This window comes from Thermobia domestica, chromosome 7 (assembly GCF_964235325.1).
Source record: "Thermobia domestica chromosome 7, izTheDome1.hap1.1, whole genome shotgun sequence".
NCBI lineage: Eukaryota > Metazoa > Arthropoda > Insecta > Zygentoma > Lepismatidae > Thermobia > Thermobia domestica.
In genome coordinates this window covers 112,339,951-112,351,989 of record NC_137460.1, presented here as the reverse complement: position 1 = coordinate 112,351,989, position 12,039 = coordinate 112,339,951, and the positions used below count along the sequence as shown (strand labels likewise).

Genomic DNA, 12,039 nt, shown 5'->3' with positions numbered 1-12,039 from the left:
CGATAACTCTCCTAAAATGTATCCAGTTTTAAATAATGTGGTATCTATACGCACTTTCTTAAGATTATTTTAAGATTAAGATTACTCATTATTTTGATAATATATGCATGTTAGTGAGTCACGAAACGACCTAACACTACAACTGTGTTTATAAAATTTAAAAATGGTGGTGAATCGCTATATCATGCTCCACGCACTGGGAGTTCTCAAATTGTAGATAACGAAATATGAAGCGTGACTATTGACACTGAATATAGCCAAACATGGGAAACATTGAAAGAAAAATTCAAAATGCTGTGCAGAAGTCACTTGTAGACACCTTTCAAGATACTATGTGGGGGAAGTAGATTCCACGTATGTTGACTGCAGCTTAGTACAAACAACCCAAACCATCATAGTATGAAAAATTATGTTCTTTTTGATGGACTGTTTCGGGTATCGTGTATCGTGAACTGCTGTCATATGGTTAGCTAATCAGTGAAATTAGGTACTTGTAGTGATTGAAATGTGCGAATGGAAAATTAAGAACCATGCATCAATATTTGTGAATTGCCGAGTGTTGTTCTGCTTTAGGTCAATACGAAACCACATATATTCCTTAGACGTTGGCGGGAAATATTAACACATCTCCGATATTCCTCGGAAGCTGCTTCATCGAATTACTTCTTTTTGGTCACTCCCTATATAATCAACTGAGGGAATGACATTGTCGAATCTGACGAGGTGATCCATACACTGAGAATTTTCAAATTAAAGCATCTCTAAGTTCTACCAGTATAGGACCCATATTTACCTAGTAAATATAAAATACCGGCACCGCTCAAGAAACAAGTCAAAGTTCTTGAGATGATCTTCCTTTTTGCCCAGTTCGTCGTTGGAGCTTACAACGTACTTTTGACAATGGTTATTACATACCAACAACACAAGCTATTTCAGTACCCTAGGAGCTAGGGGTGCATAGGGCACAGGTTGTGCCTATGAGAATATTTGGAGAAACACAATTTTATATTGAAAATGGTACAAGCAAATTGGAGAATGATAAATTGGGGGTAGAAAGGCACATTAAGGAAACAAAATGGTCAATTTATGAGGGAGGGTGGTAAATTTGTTGAGAGAATGGTTTAAGAGGAAAAATGATACAAGTTTAGGAGAGCAATGTTTAATGGATGGTTCTGCCCACGGCTGTGGAGGCTGAGGCACCCCTGCCTAACAGCATACATGGTAAGGCCTACGTAGGTTAATGATTGGTATGGCTGGGAATTTGAAATTGGAAAAATAAAACTGAAATATACATGTGTTGGTCTAACATATCATAGTTTTAAGTGTGCGTTGGCCAACCGACAATTGACATCCATTTCGTACTCCCAATCGCAAGCTTATCTATTTCATAGAGCTTACGCTGACAATTGAGTTGGTTGGCAAATGTTCGGCATAGCGGCAAGTTACAACGTAAAGCTAACGGTAGAACTAAGTTGGTTGCCAAATGCTCCGCAAAGCGGGTAATTCCAACCCAGAGCCAACGTTGGCAATTGAATTGATTGGCAACTGCTCGGCTAAGCGGCCAGTTACAACGTAAAGCTAACATTGGCAATTAAGTTGGTTGGCAAATTCTCCGCAAAGAGACCTATTACAACGTAATGCCAAATGCTCGGCTAAGCGGACAATTCCAAGAAAATGCACTTAAAAGAATAGTTTTTCGTGGGATAAAATAGGACTAAAACTGGAACCATTGGACGCGAGCGAAATACTTTCTTGATATCGAAAAAAAATTAGTCCTCAACGTTAGGAGGAATGCCAAATGCTTTTACTTGTAGTACTAGCCTCATTCCTTCATTTTAGCCCACCATATATACATTCTTTCTAAATGTTTGTTCATAAGGTAATAACTGAATTACTCCACTAAAAATCTTTTTAATGCAATTTATTAAATCTTAGTTATTGTCTAAAGAACGCAACATATACTTTGACTAGCAATACGGTAAAGTTATGTCACTCTAGTGTAGAAGACTCTTTGTTTCGTGAGGCACCTGAAGAGTTTCTGGACGATATCGGGACAGGACAATAATCTAAGAAGATATAACATTTAGCACATAATAGAATCCTTTGGTTTACCGGTCAATCTATGGTTCCAGAGCGAAGATGAGACTAAATTACTGAAAAGTACACTGAGAAAAATTCGTTATCCGGACAGTGGTATATTATACAAATATACGACGAAATCAGTACGGAGCATCATTATCCATGTCCTACATATGTACTGCTCTTTTTCCGTTTAGACGTTGCATCATGCCGTTGCAGAATATCTGACACCTAACAGCCTTCCGTACATTACATATGTACGTCAGCTGTATGTTACATAAGTCCATCTGCATGTGAGATCCTGACCGCCTATATACAGTTCTTTGTTTCATGCGGAAAGTACGTTTATTCGGAATACTTATACAGAAAGTAGGTATAAAATATACTTTTTCAGTTATACGTTTGCTGTGCGTTAAGTCCAAAAACTACAGGATTTACACATGGAACCTACGTATCTACGCTACATACTATTTTTTTCTCAGTGTACTTTTCGAACGTGTAACCAACTATATAGTTGATTTCAACGTAAGGGGACGTTCAAGTTCCTTCTATACCGGTACTTGACTTAATGTTTATTTAGTTCGTACAAAAACTATGACTATGATAAAAGAACTTATATCTTGCTCTAATTATTTACAATATTTTCTCTATTCCTCAAAGGATTTAGAATCCTTGAAATCAAATTAATAATAATAATAATAATAATAATAATAATAATAATAATAATAATAATAATAATAATAATAATTTTATTAATAGTGATTAATAAAAGTTCAACATTTCTAATTGAACTTTTAATTCAGGGTTTGATATTTAAGTCAACGAATGGATTTGCTGAGATTTATTCTGCCCAAGTTGTAAGCATTGCGAATTCTCCTGATTCGTCAAGAACCACTTTTAGAGAGTGTGTAACTTGGACTTTAGAGACCTATTCCATAAAAGGTACAGAACAAGTTTTATAATACTAGTTTAGAACTTGTGAAAAAAAAAACTGAGTAGACTAGGGCTCGATCCTCGTTGAAAGCCCTAGCAGTAGTTCAGTCTCATAAAATCTTAATGTTTGAAAGTGTCTTGTCCCGAATGTTAAACTCAAATGTTATAATAAACGGAAGGCGTTACACTCTAAAATAAACTAATTGTACGCTAAACTCTGAGCGGAATCAAACAGAACATTAAACTACAAAGGTAAACTCTAACGACACGTTAGACTTTAACTCTCTTATAATAAGATGAGTGCCGAACTGGTTATTTTAATTAAATCAGCCACTGCTCTTAACTGAAGTTGGAGAACAAAAAATACTGTCGCATTGAAATAAAATTACAATGACCCCTAAAATAATATTAGTGAACGAAAGAGAAGACTTACTTCCACCCTTTCTTCCTTGAGGTCTACTTTGAGCGCTAGTTGTTCTCTGAGGACGACGTCCGGGTAATGCGTCTTGTCGAAGGTGGCTTCTAGTTGTTCAAGCTGCTCTTCAGTAAAGATGGTGCGGTGTCGGCGTTTGCGTTTCGGTGGAGGAGGTACTTGGAGTGGAGGAGCACTTGCCGCTGCAGCTGCTGCCGCTGCATGGCTCATGTAGCTCGGGTAGAAGTTGGGATACGCCATCGCTAAAGAGAAACAATCAAACAATATTAAATTAACGACAGAATAAATCAAAAGGACATTCATCAAAAGGAAGCTCTCCAAAATTTACAAAGTTGATTTGACTTTAGCGTCCCTTTCAACAGCGAGGCAATATGAGACAAGGGCCTATAGTTTAACGTGGGATCCGAACCATATGAGTTTCCGCCGGGATACAAAGTAATTATCAATTTAGATACAAAATTAAGCTGAGCATGAGGCGGACTGTATAATGGTTGTGTAATTATTGTTACAGAATGTACGTGTCTCACTAAGTGAATTGGCAAATATACTCTCCAAACAGTATCTAAACAAGATACGAATAGTAAATTCAAAGAAATAATTTTGGATTTCACGTTTGCATTCTGGTATGCAACCAAACAGTACACTTGTGTATTGCGTTGTTGCCTATAAGTAATGGTGACACTAAATTTCAACGTCTATTGGATGGAGAAGTTATGGGTCCACTACCCTCAAGTACGTGATACATCAATCGTGAGGGATGCCATTTTTTTTAACCTTGCCATTAACGTCTACTATTGTTATACAAAATTTGAGCATTGCTGCTTTCGAATTATAAGCAGGAAATTGAGAGCACAGATAAATTTAAACTCTTGTTTGGATATGTACGCATTGTGTATAAGAGGAAAGAATTTAAGAAACAAACATGAATTACAATTTGCTCTAAACTAGCCGGGGACTATAATCTTACAAACTCTGTCATATATATAAAAATGCTGCTTTCAAAAATAAATTTGATCTTATTTTCTATATGGTCTACCATTGTTTTCCAAAACCAATCTAGACTAACTTGCTAAGACAGAAAGAAGTTCGCTAAGAAACGTGTAACTCAGCTACATCTCTAATACCAACGCAATGGCACAAACACATTGATGAAGATTGGTGAGATATATTCACTTAAGATTACCACTGGCGAGTTCGTGTGTTTGTTTTGTAGAGTCGCTGTGATGTGTTTATATGCTGTTATTGGTTGAAGGAGTCGACGGGAGGTAGGGGTCTGCACGGGCCGGAATTTTTAAACCCGGGCCAGGATTTCCCTATTCCGTTCATAATCATAATCTCCTTTAGCCTCCAACGCATAATCATGGGTCGATTAACCGAAAATTTTCACTTGATTTTTTCATAATCATGAGACAATTGGAAAATTATGAGAATTATGAAGTAAGGTCCAAAAAGTCACAAATAATGACCTGATAAACTGACCACACATTACCACGTTGAACATGCTACATCAGAGTAAGCATAGCCCTTCGATTGTAGTAACAGTGAGTTGAGTACTTCTTTCTACATGTTAAATAATTTCATCGGTATTTGAAACCCGTAGAACTATAAATAAAACTAAAAAGAACGGGACTTATTTGTTGTCTTTGTCCCCTGCAATTCGACTTACCTCTGAGTACTAAAATAAAATAGTTAATATTATATAGCACATAAAGGTCTGTTCGGCTATGTGAACGTTTCAGCCGGTGGAGCATGGTGTGTGCATCAAATCAAATTAAATATATTTTTTCTACCTACCAAGCACATGGCTGTACACGTCTTAAAACATATGCACTCAGTTTTTGAATTTTTGAGTGTTGTGTGCTTTTTCTTATTAAAGACGAGATCAACTATCAATGTGAGCTCCGAACCAGGACAGGGCCTAAATCTAGTGCAGCTGGTGGGTGTAGAGATTATCATCCACTCTTAGCATATACAATTTCCCATCATAATATCTCACCTCCATAAAACATACTTAGCTTGATATATCTGATATGTAGATCTGGTATCTGATACAAGAAATATGTGAATCATTGATTCCCATTTTCGAATTTATATTTAGTTAAATGTAATACTAAAGCATAATTAAGCACGTTTCCGTATATTACTTCAATCTAAATTTTCTGTACTAGAATTTTTGACCCAATTCACTACTTAGTATTATTACTAGGATTACATTATAAACAAGAGATTTCTGCTGAGCCTATATAAGTTCAAAATGTGTGTTTTCCCCTGTCTCAACCCTACGTATTGATTGGTTCATCGTTCAAAATAACGTCAAAGAAACACAGACAAATAAATACGAAAACACAATAACAAAATAAAATTTGACATTTCAGCTAAACTGTCATACAATATCAAATCCAAATACAGATATAGTCTATTGTGTGTGTGTGTACTTGTATATATATATATAATCAGCTCTCAAGAAATGTCACTAGTAAGACTCTTTCCTCTTTTTACATTCGAAGATTTTTTAAGGGAAGAATAAGAAAAATCGTGAAAGAATTCTTTCATTTAGTTTAGGCACCGTGAAGAAAACGAAATCCGACAGGAATAACCTAGAAAGAAGTAAATCACTTACGAAAAAGTCGGCTAATATTAGTGGTTGTAGTATATTTGAGTATATGAGTGTGAGTGAAAGACGAAAAGAAGTTAGTTTTGGTAGTTAATGCTCTTATCTGCATCTGAAAGGTTACGCTTTAGCGCTGCGAAGGGAAGCCATAAGCTAGAGCAAGTAAATCTGCTAAGGATTTAAGGAATCGGACATGACAAGACAGAATATATGTATATAATCAAGCGGTGAAGCAACGCGAGTGGAACTAAGCTTTAAGAGTTCAACACTTCGCCGAAGAAAAGAAATAAAATCTCTTATCTTTATTTTTTTGCTTTGAATCAAATGATATTTTAAAAAAATGTATATAGAGAGAAAAGAATAAATACGCTAGGAATAGTATAAAGTTTGAATTCTTTCCATTGGGTGCATTATATTCTAGTTGTTGATATTATAAAACTGAAAGATCCGATATAGGAAGCCAGTACAAATTTATGTGATATGGGGGAAATTGGATTTTTCTTTGTTACCTACATTTTTCTCAATAAATCTTTCAGGTTTTCTTTTATAGATGTCAGCGAAAAGGTGTATCAAAATAAATTTGATATTGTGTTCGTACTACCTATACATTAGACTAGAATTTAAAAAAATAGATCTCAATCCTGAATGACTAAAGAAAAATTGTTGGTTTATTTATTTAGAAATCACGAGATACAACTCAGAGGTCACTTTGTGCTGGATATTTAACAACAATAACTTCGGAAAAGATTTGGGAAGGTATCGGCCAGCCCCTGTTTAGTAGGTATCATCCCGGTATTTGCATGGTAGAACTGAGAAAAGCCTGGAAAACCCCAGTCAGGATGGACGGCAATGGGAATAGAACCCACGACCTCCCGAATGAGAAGCTAACACTCTATCCCTTGAGCTACTTCGCTCGGTAAAAAGCAGAGTACACTCATGTCCAATGTTATTGTCGCATATCTATAACTGTCTTCTTGTAAGAATATAATTTGATAATGATTTTGTAGGGTACTTTTAATACTGGTACTATATGTATAATCGGGAAATGTATATTTGTGGTAAATTTCATAGGAAAAGAACGAATACGAAAATTAGAATGAGTATAACAAAATGCTGCTAAATGGACAAGAAAGTTTTAATTTCGTTTTATTGTTCTTATTTACTGCTCTTTTGACATGAAATTTGCCACATGCATGTCTTTGCCGATTATACACATACTAACATTATAAGAAATACCGGGCGAATTCTTTATCAAATTATATTCGTACAACAACATATTTATAGACATGCGACAATAATTTTGGACATAAGTGTACACGTGATGCTTTAGTTGGAAGTAGAGTTGTCCACAAAACGAGAAATTTTTGTCTCAAACGACAAGATCGTCGAGATGTTCATTTTCAAGGGACATTTTTCGAGCCTTGAGTTCAAGCACTGTTTTAATGTTACATGGTCCGTAGAATAAAAACTATAAATTATTAAGGTGATTGTACGAACATAGTGAAGAGCCATTATCAACGTTTAAAGATCACTACACAATATTTTCCAATGACAAATATGAGTTAAATATTATTATATCACACCGTTCGTGGAAATCTTTTGGCGCGGGAGAATTCTAATAACTCCTACATTAAATTAAGAAAATATCAGTTCGAGATGAGAAGCGGGAAACTTTTCCAAGAATTGAGACGAGACAAGAATTATAAAAACATTTATAAGACGAAAAGAGAAGACCTTATTTTTTGTTTCGTCTGATCTCGAGAGCAGCATAAATAGGCTTTGTTTTCTAAATTATAATAATAATAATACATTGACCCAAACTCACTCAACCTCAGATTCACATCATTTCGACATCATGTTGACATTGTGATCATTCAACCTCAATCTCACGCCGTCAATTCAACATCATGTTCATTCGACTTTACACTCACATCATTTCGACATTACGCTCTCATTATCATATCGACATTACACTCGATTTCAAACTTTCATAATCATATCGACATGATGCATGCTCACAACATACTTTCGACAACACGCTCACTTAACCTTACCCTCACGAAATAATTTAATGATCACGCTTACAACATTCGTTCAACAACACGCTGACAACATCATTTCGACACCACGTTTACATCATGTCATTATTGCGCTCACTCAACCTCATGCTCACGCCGTGAATTCAACGTCGCGTTCATTCAACCATACACTCACACCATCATTTCGACATCACGCTCACATTAACGTATCGACATCATACTCACTCAAACGTGCTTCCGAATTCACGCTCACTCGCTCTCACACCCATCATTATTTCGGCACCACACTCACTTTGTGAGGTTGAAGTCGAGTAAGAGTGATTTTCCAACTCCTGAACGCCGACTTCATATGCTTGGGCATCTTTTTTGGTCAGCTCACACCCTAGCTGCCTTTACCCTTCTCCAGCAATCCCCAAGTAACAATTTTGGGGAGGCTACGTGAACCACTGATCTTCATTAGAACATGGATAAATAGAACGAGAAAAAATTTCGGTACCTTCCAAGGATCGAAGCTGGAATACACAATTAGTAGGTAGATCCTTTATCAACTACACTCTGTAAAGAAAAAATAGCGACACTTGCTTGAATATGGTTTTCGCAACACACTTTAATCAATATGATTTTTTATATGAATTCCTGATAATATTACAATGCATATTCCTAATAAGGAGTTCATTCTTAATACTTGCGCCAGAGTTTCAGGCTTTTGACATGAATTTAATGAATTTATATGCATATATAAGTAGCTATGTGTGTTTTGAGCAAAATCGTTTATAGGAAGAGTTATACATAAAACTGAAAAAGATCAACAACAATAGCAGAAAATAAGAAATGGAATTTCTTAAGTGTAAGACATATTATGTGCAAACATCGGGAAGTACCATACACCAAACTAGTATTTTGTATGTGCACCATGGACTTTCTTCAGTGCAGCGAATCATCGGAGCCCTTTTGTAACAAGGCTATTGCAAAATGCAACCTCGATTTCACGGAATAACACCCGGATTATCCGTTCCTTGAATTCCATTCTATTTGAGATAGTTGTCTATTGAATCTTCTGCTCATATTGATCCACAAATTTTCAACTGGATTCATGTCAGGTGAGTTTGTAGGCCACACGAGTCTCTAAATAATCATATTCTTGAACCACGTATTAACGATTTTCGCTCGTTGACATGAAGCATTATCGTCCTGGAAAAGGAAGTAGTCCAAATTTTCTTCACAAAAGTCATCTTTAGCTGTTGTAAGAACTTTACGTACTAGAAATTGAAGATACTTTCGTGCATCAAACGATCCTTCACATATATTCGTCGTCCTGACGTCTTTAACGGTGAACCAAGCCCATACCATCACTCAGTAACTGAATATTTGCATATCTTAAACAAAATCCTTGTCAAGTTCCTTGCTTGTTCGTATCCACAACTTCACACCACCATCGTTTCCCACTATTCTAAACTTCTTTTCAACGAAGGAAAGAACGTGCTTGCAGTTGACATAAGTCCAAGTTGCATATCGACTCACAAAACTACATATTAAAGTCCTCTGTGTTTTGTCAGTTTCGACTTTCTACGCGGTTTCTCCTTTGTAATATCCTCTTCATACAGTCAAGACGATACAGTTGTACGAGTAACTGCAGTTCCAAGATCATGTGAAACTACAGAAGCGAATTTTGGGAAAATCACTCCTTAAATCTGCAGTGCTATTGATTTCTTTTAGCAATCTGTTCTGCGTGATGCTTTCTTTTTTCTTTCACACTGTTGACGAAGGGACGATTTATTATGCTGTTTACACTTGTGAATTACTCTTCCTGCCGTAGAATGATGGATTTTCAGTATTCCATTTATTCCCTTAGACATTTGCCTTAGCTGCGCAAAGCAAGAATTATGTCTTGTTCACATGACAACAAGTCAGATTTCTTACCCATCTTATTTGTTTACAGTCCACATGTGGCAACAATATCACACACAAACAACGCTGCACAACAATAATTTTGCCACTTGACACTGTCCAAACAATGAGAAAGCAAAGAACAATCATAAAATGCTATTTACTTCAGCCTACACATCACAAATGCAATGCAGAATCCTTACTACAATAATTTACGAGACGCAGTCAGTGCCATCTAGCGAAAATATTACTGATACACAAACAACTGGCAAGCAATATCGTACACCACAGATGTCACAGATAACGCAAATGAACTATCCCACTCTTCATTTCCTTCTATTCCTCTTCTAACGGACTGCAACTATGATTTTCTGTGTAAGTTAGCTTGAGAATTGAGGTGTCGCTATTTTTTCTTTACAGAGTGTACGCCACAGCGGCTCTTGTATTTGGTCTAGGAATTAATTCGTGCGGTTTTACAAAAGATGGCGTAACTAGCTTATTGTCCCATAGTTTCGTTGATCCAAACATGCGTTGAAAACTACTGTCATTGAGCATCTTGTTTAGTATATGTCAGTTGCTTGAAGCGGAAACAACAACATTTTTTCTTCAACTGAAAATGGCGCATTTTGTGCCTGATAAAGTGTTTTTGCGGGGAGTTATTCTTCATTGCTTTAACATGAAGAAAAGTGCTACCGCAAGTCATCATATTTTAGTGGAAGTGTTTAGTGACCACGCTCTAGCTGAGCGAACGTGTCAGAAGTGGTTTGCACGGTTTAAAGGTGGTGATTTCAGCTTGGAAGACCAAAAGCAATTTGGACAGCCAAAAGAATTTGAAGATGAAGAATTGAGAGCATTGCTTGATCAGGATTCGTGTCAAACGCAGGACGAACTTGCAGAAGCATTTGGAGTTGAGCAAACAACAGTTTCCAAACGTCTCAAAGCCATAGGAATGATTCAAAAGATGTCTTATTGGGTTTCACATGAATTGAAAAGAAAGACGTTGAAAGAAGAAAAACCGTTTGCGAATTGCTGCTTCAAAGACAGAAAAGGAAGGGATTTTTGCATCGAATTGTAACTGGTGATGAGAAGTGGATTCATTACGAGAATCCTAAACGAAAAAAGGCCTGGGTGAAGCAAGGTGAACCAGGTCCATCACAACCAAAACGAGATATTCATTGTGCAAAGGTTATGCTGTATATATGGTGGGATTTGAAACGTGTAGTGTACTATGAACTTCTGAAACTTGGTGAAACTATTAATGGACACCGCTATCGACAACAATTAATGCGTTTGAAGCAAGCTCTGGCCTGAAAACGACCAGAATGGAATAACAGGCATAATAAACTTATTTATCAAGATGATAACGCTCGACCACATGTCGCAAAACCGGTCAAAACCTATTTGGAAAATGTCGGATGGAAAGTGTTACTCCACCCGCCATATTCACCAGACACTGCTCCGTCTGACTACTACTTGATCGATTGCATGAATAACGATTTGATTGGACAGCGGTTCACTTCTTCAGAAAATATCGAAAAATGGATCTTTGATTAGATTGCGTCAAAAGATGAGGAATTCTTTCGACACGGAATCCGTAAATTGCCTGAAAGATGGGAGAAAGTAGTGGCTAGCGATGGACAATATTTTTGTTAACGTATTCATTTACTTTGTTTTTGAAATAAAGCTTCAATTTTTATTTAAAACCGCACGAATTAATTCCTAGACCAAATAGCAAAACAGTGTCCGATCAAGATTCCAAATCCGGTATTTCATCTTTTTCTTTTTCTTTGTTATTCCTATACCAGATGAAACACTTACGTCCACTGCCTAAGTTATGTGAGTATAGAAATCTCACTGTACACGACGTCACCATCTATCGTAATTCTTACTTGACACCCTACTCACCCCTTCTTTTGCATGGTTAAATAGGAAGATGGTCTGAACCTGAAACGTTGCTGGGATCTGTCTGCAGATGAAACGACGTGTGAGCGAGTCACAGCACCAGAAGCTGCTTCGTGAAGGGATTTTTTCCAATCGAATTCCCTTCCTCTTAGGGA

The 12,039-nt window shown here is 36.6% G+C and overlaps 1 protein-coding gene across 1 annotated transcript in view; it reads right to left on the bottom strand.

Annotated features, from left to right (window-relative positions):
* The window catches only part of LOC145690354 (uncharacterized), a 145,831-nt gene that overhangs the window by 93,574 nt on the left and 40,218 nt on the right, over positions 1–12,039 (bottom strand). The window contains exon 2 of the mRNA XM_081765167.1: positions 3,446–3,687. Coding sequence (XP_081621293.1) covers positions 3,446–3,687 — 242 coding nt within the window. The remainder of the gene's footprint in view (positions 1–3,445; positions 3,688–12,039) is intronic.